General features: G+C 39.9%; 1 protein-coding gene across 1 annotated transcript in view; it reads right to left on the bottom strand.

Annotated features, from left to right (window-relative positions):
• COL28A1 (collagen, type XXVIII, alpha 1) overlaps positions 1-14980 on the bottom strand; it is a 181367-nt gene that overhangs the window by 151683 nt on the left and 14704 nt on the right. Inside the window, exons 6-9 of the mRNA XM_010839817.1 lie at positions 14122-14175; positions 11398-11439; positions 7350-7376; positions 1545-1589 (exon numbers count right to left, since the gene is read on the bottom strand). Coding sequence (XP_010838119.1) covers positions 1545-1589; positions 7350-7376; positions 11398-11439; positions 14122-14175 — 168 coding nt within the window. The remainder of the gene's footprint in view (positions 1-1544; positions 1590-7349; positions 7377-11397; positions 11440-14121; positions 14176-14980) is intronic.

Raw genomic sequence — 14980 nt, 5'->3', positions numbered from 1 at the left:
AAAGAACTTGAAGCACATTTAAGGCTCTCTCTCACTTTCTTTTGTCTCTCCACATATGGAAAGATAAAGGAACATTTCCTCCATAAAGTGTGTTCAGATTTCCATTCCCACTACCTGAGTAGAGAGAATACATCTTCATTTTATAGAACCCCCATCAATACTGAGTATTATGTATTACTTTATATTTTTAATATTTTATTGCTAAAATATTTTAATGTTTTAAATTTTACTTCTCTGACTGCTTATATGTTCATTTATTATCCATTTATATTTTCTGTTTTATGTTTTTTCCTGTTCTTTGTACATTTTACACGTAAACTTGCATGAACTCATTATGTCAAGGACATTATATTTCTTTGACTTTAGACATCCCTTTTTTCAGATTTTTACATCTCTGATATTGGAATACATGATACAATCAATGCCATCTTACATTTATAGTCAGTACTTTTCTTTCTTTCTAGCACTGAAAATAATAGGGCATTTAACAATCCCTGGCATCTTAGTCAATGAATGACTTTAAATCTTTGTCAGCCATTTTTATTTCACAGAGTTTTCCCAGTTATTGTTCGACTTTCATTTCTGTTCCGTGTGTCCCTTCTTCAGTATTTTCAAGTCCATGTCCATCTCCCGTTTTCAGTTATTCTCTGGGAAGAATCCATTCATTATCACACCTTTCATTTTTCCCAGAGATAATTACCAAGCCTACATTTTTCAGATTCACCCATCCTTTAACACTACAGTAGTTTAAAAGCTTTCAGAAAGTTCAAGCTATTTAAAGTGTTTAATAGGCCAGGGTCACTATTTTCTGCTTTTCTTCTTACCTTCTGCCTCATTTTCTCTCCTTGACTCTTCCCATAATTAAAAGATGGATACTGAAGCGCTTTATTATGTTGGTGGCATGCTGTTAACAGTTACTTGTAATGAAAACTATTTACTTTCACTCTGTACTTTTTTGGATCCTTTATCATGTTTCAAATACACTCTCTATGTATTTCTGGTCCATTAAGGAACTCCTTAACATTTTAATGCTGTCTCCAATTTACATATTTTATTCATATTTATTTGCTAATGAAGGTAAATAACTACTCAGTTATCTGTGGTTGGCTGCATTTTCAGTTTCAAACCCCTTTCTATGTCTAGTTCTTCCCTATTATTGAAAAGTAGTTCATTAACTTATTTCATAGTGTTCATTCTATTTTCGAAGGTGCTTGTTCTCAGGGTTTAATTTACATTTGGAAAACTATTCCACTTTGATCCAATTGGATCTTGAACTGACTTTGCCAGTTAAGTTACTCTTTCACCATTAACATTTAGTAGGCCTGGTCTCAAAGGTTAGGGTGCCGCAGAGGCGTGTGGGGGCTCCATTAACTAAAGTTAGGGGTGGCTTTGTTTTCTGCTTCATGTTTCACAGATGTGAAAATTGAACGGTGACGCTCTAATTCCAGTAGTGAGAGCAACATTATGCTTCCCAGGATTTCCTCTTAAGGAAACTCATTCCCAAGAGATCACAGCTGTTAGCATTTTAAAAGCATGTTCCTTACTTTGTCACCCTTTATGCCGGGTTTACCACACTCTCCACGTTCACCCTAAAAAATAAATACACAAGATAAAGAAGACGGTCGTTCAGTGTTAGGATTCTTTTTATAAGATTCCCAGCAGAGTCTTATGACATTAGCAGTCTGATGAATTAAACACAATTTTATCCTCAATACTGTGGGTTGTTTGGGCATTGAACTCTGAAAAATTTTATCCTTGAGTCATTCCTAACTTGACAGAATCAAATTAGTAATACCACCTAATGAGGCTTCACATTTTTGAGACATGGATGAAATTAAGAGGAAAGAAACCAAGGCTTAATTAGCATCTACCATATATTATATGCCCTTTGCATATATGGGATTTAATTGAATCCACATTACAGCCCAATGAGATCAGTTTTGCCATTCCTTTTTTTTTCTTTTTTTGCAATTTGATCCTTAGATGTCTTTTTTTAATTGACATATAGTTGACTTGCAATATTAGATTAGTTTCAAGTGTACAAGATAGTGACTCAACGTTTTTATAGATTCCACACCATCCAAAGTTATTCTAAAATATTGCCTATATTCTCTGTGACTTATTTATTTTATAACTGGCAGTTTGTACCTCCTAATCCGCTTCACTTTGATCTTATTTTATACCTGAGGAAACTGAAGCTCAATAAGATAACTTCACTCCATCACTGAGCTAGTAAAGAAGAGTCAAGGTCTGAAACCAGGTCTACTCAGACTCAGAGACCCTGTTCTCTCCACAACACCACATGCTCTGGCCTGAGCACCAACTTTGATCAATTAGTAGCGTTTGCCTAGAAATCCATGAGGAAAAGGTTCTGACTTGACAGAGAAGGGAGCCACAATGAACGAGCAAGGTCTGCACTGAGAGAGAGAGTCAGGGGTGGTGGCAAGCATGCTGTGTGTTTTCCATCACCTCAGCCTCCTGCCTTTCCCGGAATATTAATGCGGGAAAAAATTAACATTTAAATGATGCTTTACTGTTTATTATTAGTGTTATTTTACAGACATTATCTCAGTTAATCTGACATCGATGTAAATCATTTAAATCACTGATGTAAATCTTTAATCATTTAATAATGTAAATCATGTCTGAGGTAGATAGTATTAGCCCAGTTTCACAGAATGAACATTTGTGATTTAAATGTAACTTGCTCAGATAGAATGAGCACCGGGGCCTCTGAATACTAATCCATTATATCAGACTTCTAAGACTTTTAATAATTAGGATTTAAAGGTAACAAAGTCAATTAGAAAAACAACTAAAGTTAGAATTTTCAAAGTGTGTTCATGTGTATATTTATTTATTCTGAGCCTCCAGGCAATTCATATTTTTAAGAGAAGGCAGTTCTGTTGGGGAGGTTAAATGATTTACATCAATGTCCATGCCAGCCAGTGACTTAATCCAGTGCCGTCACTACGAGTTTCTGTTTCTGTTGCTGTTTTATTATCTCTGTGCTGCTCTAGAGCATGCGTCCTGAACCGCTAATACACAATGACATAAGCAACTTATGCTAGCGTGAACGTCACTGCCCTGCTTCCTTCATTAAGGAAATCTTCCTATGAAAAATGTCAGCTAAGCTAAACAGGACGTTTAGTGATACAGTGGAGTTATACTCTGCTGCAAGCTTCAGCTCAACACAAAATAGCAACAGTTTGCAGGTTGACAGCCAACCTGCCGACCACACTTTGCTCTAAGAAGGGAAATGATAATTGTGACCACCAATTATGGATGCAGAGTGTGTGCCAAAATGTCTTGATGTTATTGCTAATCCCCACAACAGCCTTGCATGGCATATATGTCTCCATTCATCACAAGGAAAATGAGGCTCAGACAGATTAAGCAGCTTGTTGATGACCACAGTCTTGAGTCTGTTAGACACCCAAGTCCGTGTTCTTCCTCAACCACCCAGAGCTGCACAGGGCATGCTGCCATGGTCTGCAAGTTACTCTTCACTAACCTGACACCTCTGCCTGGGGTCCTGCCTGGTATATTGCTGGCATCTGCAGCAGGCAAGAGGGAGGTACAATTTTTAGATCCAACTATGCCTCTATTCAGAAGCAATCTGTCCTCTCTCCCCTTCATATTGTGAGTCAGCCCAACCCAGGAAAAACTGAGCTTTCCCTGAAAACAAGCTGAACATTTATTTCTCAATGCAAATGGAAAATCACTCTTGAAGAATCAATTAGAAAGCAATTAATTTATTGTTGTGGAGTAAAATGAGTGGAATTAAATATGAATGGAAATAAAATGAGCCAACCACCAAAATATAAAACAGAAAAGTACTGTAAATATGCTCAAAATTCTTTTGGCTAAAAACTCACTTTCCATTTGTCCAGACAGATTTGTTAGCTACAGGGTCCTGAGAGGCAGCATTGGTTTGGGGGTCGATTCCCATCAATGAAAATACTGTACTCATGTTATTTGCCTCTGCAAAGGCATTTTCTTCTTTGGTGGGCTCAGTAATCCCTGTGGAATGGTCACAGTTACAAAGTTCCTGAGAGCAAGCACTTCAGAAAATTCTGAACAGATTAGCTCTGTTCCCAGCCTCCAATTTCTGATGCTACTTCTCCTGGTGAAATTCTGGCTTGAATGTGGATAGTTCAGGGTCCTTTCGCTCTGACATCTTGTGTTTTCCAAACAAGGCCCCTCCAGTAAACTTATTATTCTCCAGAAGTTTAAGTGAATCTTTTAAATATATATATATATATATATATACAGAGAGTTTCCTGGTGTTGATAATTAACAAATTGTATAAATCAAGATGGCGCCATGGAGAATTTTCTTTGGCTCTATATATTTAGGACAATTTAGTTAGTGTTGCTCACTCAGTCATGTCTGACTCTTTCTGACCCCATGAACTGTAACCTGCCAGGTTCCTCTGTCCATGGGATTCTCCAGGCGTGAATACTGGAGTGGGTTGCCAGTTCCTATTCCAGGGGATCTTCCCAACCCAGGTATCCAACCCACATTTCTTGCACCTCCTGCATTGGCAGACAGGTTCTTTACCATCTGAGCCACCAGGGAAGCCCATTTAGCACAATTATTTACAGTCATGAAACTTTCTTAACTTTCCCATACTTTCATTTGTTCTCTGTCTCTTTATAATAGAACCATATATTTATAGACCAGCTAATAATTTACAGTACATTTTCACATCCATTATTCTATTTCAGTTTCCAATCACCCTGTAAATTGTTTGTTTAGTCATAAGCCATGCCTGACTCTTTTGAGACCCCACGGACTGTAGCCTACCAGACTCCTCTGTCCATGGGATTTCCCAGGCAATAATAGTAGAGCAGGTTGCCATGTCCTTCTCCAGGGGATCTTCCTGACTCAGGAATCGAACCCACATCCCCTGCATGAGCAGGTGGATATTTTTTACCACTGAACCACCGAGAAAGCCTGATAAATTAGGGAGGCCTGCATTGATCCAGTTCTATACAGATGAAAAAAACAGGCATTCTAAGATATTGAGTTGTTCATGTTCTTATGGCCAAGTACAGAATCATGGCATTTCTTACACTCTTCCCCTTTAAGGCCTAACATTTCCAGTTTAGGAATATATTTATTTGCTTGTATGTAGGTTTAACTCTAATGTTTACAAGGGCCCTGGGGCAAGAGTGCAAGCAGAGGCCCACATACCATGTATCTAAGTAGCTGAAAGTTAGAAGTCAAGCTAATAAACTAGTACTGTTCTAACTTCCTTTCTTGGCAAATGAACCTACAAAAGGAGTAAAAATTAAAGGAGTTTTGGAATTCCTCAGAGGTCCACGTGGGAGACCTTTGCCCATGACCTACAGCCCAGCTCCCACTGCACTTCCCATCTCCAGCCCCTTCCACAGCAAAAGAAGCTATGAGTGTGTGTCTGTGAAGGTGCCCGAAGCAGCATAACAAAGCCCCCTCCATGGGCCCCTCCTGCCCCAGCAAAGCTTCCATTTGGTTTCCCTCAGGGCTAGGAAGACGATGGACATGGGGAACAGGTTTGTGTGAGCCTTTGAAGTGGGCTCAGGCCATTTGGCAGGGTCTTCTAGGGTGTTTGTTACCCAGAGTATGATCCGGGAGGAGGGGGCATGGGCCTCTCACCCTGCAGACTCCTGGCTCCGTCACGAGTGATGAGATTGGAGGGGACCCAGAACAGGACCCTGTAACGCAGGCCTTGGACTTCCCTGGTGACTCAGATGGTAAAAAATATGCCTGCAATGTGGGCATCCAGGTTCGATCCTTGGATCAGCAAGATCCCCTGGCTACCCACTCTAGTATCCTTGCCCGGAGAATTCCTTGGACAAAGGAGCCTGGTGGGCTGTAGTCATGGAGTCGCAGAGAGTCAGACACAACTGAGCGACTAACACTTTCACTTGCTCAGGTCTGAGGGTTTTAAGACAGAATGAATGATAGCGACATGTTCTGATTTTAAATAGCTTATCTGACAAGGTGAGCATATAATAATAGCAGCATAAACTTAGGAATGAACAACTGCTGCTGCTGCTAAGTCGCTTCAGTCGTGTCTGACTCTGTGCGATCCCATAGATGGCAGCCCATCAGGCTCCCCCATCCCTGGGATTTTCCAGGCAAGAGTACTGGAGTGGGGTGCCATTGCCTTCTCCAATGAACAACTGAACACTCTCAAAGATTTCTGAACTCCAGTCTAACACATTCATTTCTTTTGAATCAGTTTGATGTCATAATTAGGAGATCCAACCAGTCCATTCTGAAGGAGATCAGCCCTGGGATTTCTTTGGAAGGAATGATGCTAAAGCTGAAACTCCAGTACTTTGGCTACCTCATGCGAAGAGTTGACTCATTGGAAAAGACTCTGATGCTGGGAGGGATTGGGGCTGGAGGAGAAGGGGACGACAGAGGATGAGATGGCTGGATGGCATCACTGACTCGATGGACAAGAGTTTGGGTGAACTCTGGGAGTTGGTTCTGGACAGGGAGGCCTGGTGTGCTGCGATTCATGGGGTCTCAAAAAGTTGGACACGACTGAGCGACTGAATTGAACTGAACTGAACTGATGTCATAATTTGTAATTTCCAAATAATCATAAAATAATAACTCATAACCTTTGTCAAATTCACTTCTCCTGCAAGCTCTACCTAGATGATTGACTAAATGAAATAAGTAGTTCTTTACTGCTTAAGCAGGATGATCCATCCTCTTTCCCCCAGTAGACAGTCTTATGTCTATGTTTCATAGGGAGCTAAGTGCCAAGGGACTAGCCTAATTGTAGTATTGCTGTATCCTCTTGTACATAGAAACTTTTGGGCTGGATACTTGTGATGCATGGCTGTAAAAGTCAGGATTCTCTATTGAAAACAATTCATATTTGCAGGGCTAAGAGAGACTGGATTCTGATCTCAGGAATCTTGGGCCACCTTCCATTCTTTATAGCATATACCCATATCTTAAGTTCTATTATTATTTTATGTTAACAGAGTTAAAAATGTAATTAGGAATTTGAGAATCCAGACTTCCAAAAATAAGGGAAAATAACTTTTATTAAGTATAGAAATGAGCTTCCCTAGTAGCACAGACAATAAAGTATCTGCCTGTAATACAGGAGTCCTGGGTTCAATGCCTGGGTTGGGAAGATCCCCTTGAGAAGGAAATGGCAACCCATTCCAGTATTCTTGCCTGGAGAATCCCATGGACAGAGGAGCCTGGTGGGCTACAGTTCATGGGGTCGCAAAGAGTCCAACACGACTAAGCAACTAACACACATACACGAATATATAAATACAGTTATGTTTCTGTTTTTCTTTATGAAATTCTATTTGTTGCTACCAACTTACCTTCTCACCCTTGTACCCAGGGATTCCCTAATTAAAAAAGAAAAGTAGAATACGGTATTAGAAGGCATAGTTGGAGGAAGTATCTGATATTTTTCATTTATAAAGTATAACAAAGCACATTTGTACAGTCTTGGAAAGTAAGACCAGGTAAAGATAAGCTCGTTCACTTATCTTTGCTCTTAGGGAATGTGTATATAGTAGAGGGAAGAAAAGAACCTATGTTTCCTTTTATTATAGTCTCTTCTTAGTTCCACATATTTTTTTCAAACCCAATTTCTTACCCTTTCGGCCAGAGCTAAAGGAGAGACTATACACTGAGACTCACTGTAGCAGGGACAACCTGTAACAGCCCTTTCAAAATTGTCCTATTGACGTTTGAACTATGAACTCTCACAGCTGAGGGTGTTCCATGGAGACTGTTAGAGAAATTGGCTTTGGAAACGAGCTGAGATAACGACCTTTAAAATACCCGTAAATATTTATATCCATTCAGGTCCTCCTTTCAAATTCAGTCTCGAATATAGAGCATCATGGAAATGAATGGTTCCTTTGTCAACCCTGGTGAGACAGTGGCCTTTAAGTTACTATATTTTATCCCGCGCTAAATGAGGGGCCGGTGATTCTGCAGCTCTTGTGTGTCAGTCTTGGGAACCCTGCACAGCCTTCTCTGTTGTGTCACTGCCCACAGTCCTTTAAGTAACACGACACTGAATTTTAACCTGATTGGGAAATTACCAGCTTTAAGCAACACCAAGTCTTTAATTGGATCGAGTGTCTTTTTCACACAACTACAGTTTCCAAGTATAAAAATAGAATTGCAAGGCATATTTTTAAGTGAGCTGGAGAAACCAGTGGAATAAACAAGATGTAAGTGTAGTTACGTGTGAGTCAGAGTACAAAATTTTGTTGTGTAGGACTTTTTTACAAAAGATAAAAAGGAAAACTTTAGGAAACAAATAACACTTCTCTCCAAATGTGCAGTCACTGAGAAATTGAAGAGTAAAACTAGTAAAACGAAGGAAATGTTATGGTACAATTTAATCCATGTTGGAAACGCTTATTCACGTAAATGGTTTAAGGTTTAGTATAGTGCTTAAAGTTAAAGGCCATAGTTAAACTGGTGTTCTTTATAAAAACAATTCATGTCTGCAGCACTAAAAAAAAGCTGGACTTCCCATCTCAGGAATCTTGGACTTCCCATCTCAGGAACCTTCTAACCCACCATCATATTTAAAATCCTGTCATCATTTTATATTCAGAGAGGTGAGATTGTATTTAGGAAGGAGCCAATACAGTTTACAAAAATAAAGGAATATTGTTTTTTATAGTATAATTTTTTTCCTGTTTTATTTTCTTGTTTTTTTTTGTGTTTGTTTTCTTTTTAGTTTTTTCCCTGAAATCCCTGGTTTTACTTGCTAGTTTTAAAATACTCAAATTTAAGGCAGTCAACGCTGTGCTCATTGGTCTCTGCAAAATTTGTTTCTGACTTTCCTATTTCTATTAATGGTACCATCGTGTTTCAAATCAGACAGAAATCAAAAGTTTATTATCATCTTGTCTCTCTACTTGCCCCTTCCATGCTTTTAATCCAACCAATTAAAATTCTCCAACAGCTTCCAGGACACTTAGTTTCATACAGAGGTTATTGTCTTTTGGTAATTACACCTATGTGTATAATCAATGTTGTTTTGGTTTTTTTTGGCCACAGCATAGGAACTTTTCTTGGCCAGGGATCGAACCCATGCCTCATGCAGTGGAAGCGCAGAGTTTCCACCCCTGGACCTTCAGGTGGGCCCCAGGGCCCTTAGTTACAAATCAAGGCCCATGTGATCCAGCCCCTGCCTACCTCACAGCCTCATCTCCTACCCCCGACTCTCCCTCAAGCTCTGGCTCTCTTGCCATTTCCTGGGCCCCCCAAGCTTCTTCCGCCTCAGTGCCTCTGTACCTACTGCTCTTTCTGCCTAGGAGCCCATGTGACCTTGTTTGCATTTTCATCACTGACTCGATGGACATGAGTTTGAGCACGCCCTGGGAGCTGGTGATGGACAGGGAGGCCTGGTGTGCTGCAGTCCATGTGGTCACAAAGAGTCAGACGTGACTAAGTGACTGAACTGAACCTTCTCACTGACTGGAATTCTTATTCACTGATTCACCTATTGATCGCCTCCTGCTTCGTGAACACTTCATGAAGCATGATCTCTCTACCTTGCTCACCTCCATTCCCCCCTCACCCAGTATAGGGCCCAGCACATAGCAAGCGCTCAGTAAATCTTGCTGAACAGCTGAGGTAGAGTTAGTCACCACATCCCTGCATTTCTGCACCTTCGTGGTTCTCACAGTGTTCCCCTCCTTTCTGTTTTGTCGTCACCGTAGCTCAGTTCTGTCCAATATAACGTGAGCCACACATGTCATTTTCAGTTCCTTCATAGCCACTTCAAAAATGTAAGAATTAACAGGTGAAATTACTTTTTAATAATATGTTTTATGTCTCCTAACAGGTCAAAATTCTGTCATTTTAACACATGATCAATATTAAAAAATTATCAGTGAGATATTTTCTGTCTTTTTTTTGATACTGAGTCATCAAAATTCAGTGTGCAGTTCGTTCCTCCAGCACACCTCCCCTCCGGCTTGCCTGTCTTGACCACCAGTTGAGCACACATGGCCGGAGACTCACATTGGCCAGAGCAGCTCTAGCTAATTACCGTCCCTGTTACTTCTCATGCAGCCTGTAGCAACAAACCTCTTCAAAGTAAACGTTCTGCTTATCCCCACTTCAGTTTTGCTTTCAGAGCCAGGCCCAATTAATCTTCTAAAACCACAGCTCTGGGGCCGTGTGCCTCATCTAAATCTCACGGGGAGTCCATCACCCAGCAAAGCCCAGCCTTCCAGGCATCAGGGGCCACCCACTCGGCCCCTCAGGCTGTGTCTGCCAGCACTCCTCTTGAGGCCCCATTTCGCCATTCCTCACTCACTGCCCTCCCCCTGGTTGCTGCTCACAGCGCTCTCCAGCTGCAATGCCTACCCCTCCACCTCCCGGTCTGTCTTGATCTGACCTGGTCCTTCCCTCTTAACTCGTGAGGGCTTGTCCCATAGAACCCACCCTGACAGCTCTGGTCTTCTCTGAATGCCCATTTATACATAATATTTGACACATGAAATTTTTACAGTGTTTACAATCTGCTTCATATTATAGCTGTTTTACCTCTCCTCTGAGATAATGGATTTTCCTGAAAATAAGTACTTTGTCTTAATTTTATTTTCACTAACAGTATGCTTTGTACATAGAACATACCTAAAATAAAGTCTTTCCTGAATGAATAACACAAATTTCTGAAGGAATTTCCATTGAGCTTATCAAGCTTTCTATCAGATTTCCCATGACATTGGTTACAAACGCCAAGAGAAGTGGTTTAAAAAACACTTCTGGGTCTGAGTCCTGGGCTTTTTCATCCAAGGAGATAAGCTGAGAGAGAAACATAATACAGCTTCCTTTTAAGTTCCTGTATACCTCTCTGCTATTTGCTACACCACTGCAGTTCTCCAGGAAAATGCAAAAGAAGAAATGTAGAGTAATTATTTCTCAGTTGTTCAGTCTCTGACATCATCTAATTTTAAGAATGATAAATCAACTAGAGTGATCTCTTCTTTTGCCTGTAAAATTGGATTTACAAAACCATAGTTGGGATGATGTAATTCTTAGGCTCCCGGATCTTTAAATTAATCTTTTTATTTTTTATAAAAAGCACAAGAAGCAAAGCAAAATATTTTTCTCATTGGAGCCTTTCACAAATCTCAACTTGAGCATCAAGGGGCGTCATGTGGTGGAGCACTCTGTCCCATCCTCACTCCTTTTGGACAGAGTACTTTCTCCTCACATTGCAGCTTCTGAGATCATAATCTGTCTGATTGCCTGTCTGAGCCATCCAGAGCACAGGTAGACATAAATCATTTTTGCACTTGCACTGCAGGGGTCACAGTGACCCATTACCGAATCTTCGCATCCTGGGACTACTTTCTTAGGAAGGCATTTCAGTCATGTGCATACCCCTGGGCCTCTTTCTCCAGGTTCCCCTTTTTGAGCATCACCCTGTGACAAGAAAAAATTCAGTCAAAATTCCACCGCCCTGCAGAGCAAGTGATTGCTCAATAAAATGCACTCTTCAGAATTCCCAGATTAATAGGTCAACCCAATGGGGAAAGTATCTTTGACCTTGACCACTGACTGACATTCTCCCCATGCAGTCTAGGGAAGAAAACAGCAGTTCAGATAGCCTTTGCCCTTTGAAGTGAAGCCAGACGTACAGGGTACAGAATGCAGGTATGTTTTCACAGCTTGGGCCGAGATTCGCATGCTAGTTTAACAACACGGCCGTTGTTCTCAAATAGACCATTGTACCCTCTCTTGGAGCCAGGCACTCTGGCTTTTCTCCAAGGGGCTTTGGAATATTTTCCAAAATGTCCTGAAGAGTGATTGCTTGATTTCAGCAAGACTTAGGAAAATATATTATGTGGCACACAATTACAAGCCAAATAAATGAAATGGTCACAAAGACTTACAACAGGTATTTAACAAAACAAAAAAGAAGACGTGATGGCATTAATTCAGATCCGTAGAAAGTGGGAGAGTGTAGGGGTGTGAGCGTGTGTGTGTGTTGTAAAGCCACCCAAGAATACTTTATGTTCCCTCTCTTTGGCAAGCAGGCAATTGGCAAAAATGCTCTCATGCATCTACCTTATTATATGTTCCATTAACGCCCTAAACCTATTCTCAGAAATGGAGTTATTGGGATTAAAATTTTGAACATTTGAATGCTTCTTATGTAGTCCCTAATTGATTCCCAAAATGTTTGCATTTGTGCCGTTACCCTTGCAATGAAGAAGAAAGTACTTTCATCACCATATTGCTAGTTATTATTGTTTTAATTATGTTAGTTACTTTAAGAAACTTTTTAAAATTTAAAATACGAAAAAAAACAATATGAACTAGATATGAACTATGTGAATTTCCCTCCACCCCCACCTCCAAAACACCCCAAGAGCCTTGGAGTCCAAAGTTTCTAAAATGTGAATAATTAGTATTAAAGGGCACCTCATTGTCAGTCTTTAAATTTCATCCATTATCCAGTGAAATTAGACATTTTTCTATTTCTTTATTCCCTGGATTTATTTCCTCTCTTGAAAACTGTTCGTGTCTTTTGACCATTTAATTATTCATTTCTCACCTATTTTATAAAGTCGTTATGCATTACAGCAGGGATTCCCAGATGGTGCTTGTGGTAAAGAATCCTCCTGCCAATGCAGGAGACTAAGAGACATGGGTTCAATTCCTGGGTCAGGAAGATTCCCTAAAGAAGGAAATGACAACCCACTCCAGTATTCTTGCCTGGAGAATCCCATGAACAGAGGAGCCTGGTGGGCTGCAGTTCACAGGGTCATAAAGAGTCAGACACACCTGAAGTGACTTCGGACATCAGACGGATGCATTGTAGCAATTACATCAATGTCCATTGTATTGGACATAAACATTTCCGTACAGGTCTTCCTCTTATTTTAATTATTGTTTTTCATTGAATACAATTTTTCTTTAAATTTTGACCTGGTTACATTTGCTAATATGTCTCCTATGATTCCTTCTGTTCTCTTGAAAGACCATCCCAACAATGATATAATTTTTTAAATCAAAGATTTTCTTTTTTGGATGGCACACAAAGAAAAGAATTAAGGAATTCATAAAGGAGTTTTAATTCTTAAAACTCAAGTGCCAACAGCAATGTGTTTTGGAATATGTATTAGTGATTCATGAAACATTGTAGTACTCAATTTAGACCGCCATTATTTAAGAATCCCACTGCTGGGCATACACACTGAGGAAACCAGAAGGGAAAGAGACACGTGTACCCCAATGTTCATTGCAGCACTGTTTATAATAGCCAGGACATGGAAGCAACCTAGATGCCCATCAGCAGATGAATGGATAAGAAAGCCGTGGTACGTACACACAATGGAGTATTACTCAGCATTAAAAAGAATACATTTGAATCAGTTCTAATGAGATGGATGAAACTGGAACCTATTTTACAGAGTGAAGTAAGCCAGAAAGAAAAACACCAATAGAGTATACTAACGCATATATATGGAATTTAGAAAGATGGTAACAATAACCCTGTGTACGAGACAGCAAAAGAGACACTGATGTATAGATCAGTCTTATGGACTCTGTGGGAGAGGGAGAGGGTGGGGAGATTTGGGAGAATGGCATTGAAACATATATAATATCATGTATGAAATGAGTTGCCAGTCCAGGTTCGATGCACGATACTGGATGCTTGGGGCTGGTGCACTGGGACGACCCAGAGGGAGGGTATGGGGAGGGAGGAGGGGTTCAGGATGGGGAACACAGGTATACCTGTGGCGGATTCATTTCGATATTTGGCAAAACTAATACAATATTGTAAAGTTTAAAAATAAAATAAAATTTAAAAAAATTAAAAATTAAAAAAAAAAAGAATGAGTTTCTCTTTATTCAACTCCCTAGGTTTCCTGAATTTATTGACTGAAATGGCCATATGCTTCTCTGAATTTGTAAATATAAGTTTATACAAGCCAGACAGATAACGCAGGAGGCAAACAGCCTGTATTCTTCACAGGAATCATCAGATTTTTTTTGGCATTGGCATAAAGTACAATGCTTTGTTTCCTCAATTTTTGTTCTTTAAGTAGAACTAGAAGGAGATACATTGGTTTAAAGAAAAGCTGTTTAGTCATTTACCTGGTTTCCTTTTGGTCCTCGCTCACCTTTGATACCTGGGTTTCCATGTGTACCCTGAAGGCAAAGGGGAAAAAGATTATATGCAACAGACAGTCTATTAGTTTCCTACACCTTACAGTAATTTCTTATCAGCTTCCTCCCATAAAATGAGAGAGGATTATAAAAACAAAACTTTGCCTACCAAGCAGAGATTCAACTCTGCTTTCCCATACTACACACCAGGAAGATGACAGTCTCGAACAGGCAGATTCTCTAGAGTTGCTAAAAAAAAAAATAATGTCTCTCTCTCCCTGATATCCAAGGGAGAGTTTCAAAAGATAGGATAAGAGAGTTCTTCAGTTTTGTTCCAGAAAGGCATTTTATTTTCCTATTCTCAAATCACCAAAAATCTCACTCTTCTGTGAACTGGTTTTGGGAATATTCAATAAATGCTAAATGACATAGTTCTATGGCTGTGCACTGACAGGGCACAGTCTAGAGGGTTCCAAAGAGTCAGACACGGCTGAGTGACTATGCATACATGTACACATATGGCTATTCCTATGAACACATGGTACAGTAGTCTCTTCCAACAATAGAGCGACTGAAATTGTCAGATTAGCTTAGCAATCGTTAAGTCTTCTGTTTATTCTAAAACATAATTGAATATCCCAAGCAAACCTTTCCTGCCCATTTCTTGGTGTAACAAGTATAATCTAAGACTGCACAGGAAGGAGAAGTTAAACCTCTGCTCTGACCAAAATCAGATTCTACTGACTGCCACATTTTCGTGTGATATATCTAGTGTGTATTTTGAAGAAAAAAATTAAGACATTCTCTCTTTCTGATGCCTTGATTGGTAGAATGATTTGAAAACGTA

This window comes from Bison bison, unplaced genomic scaffold, assembly GCF_000754665.1.
Source record: "Bison bison bison isolate TAMUID 2011002044 unplaced genomic scaffold, Bison_UMD1.0 scf7180017864134, whole genome shotgun sequence".
Lineage (NCBI taxonomy): Eukaryota > Metazoa > Chordata > Mammalia > Artiodactyla > Bovidae > Bison > Bison bison.
Note: the sequence above shows the minus strand (reverse complement) of the source record. Positions and strands in the feature narration are given on the sequence as shown.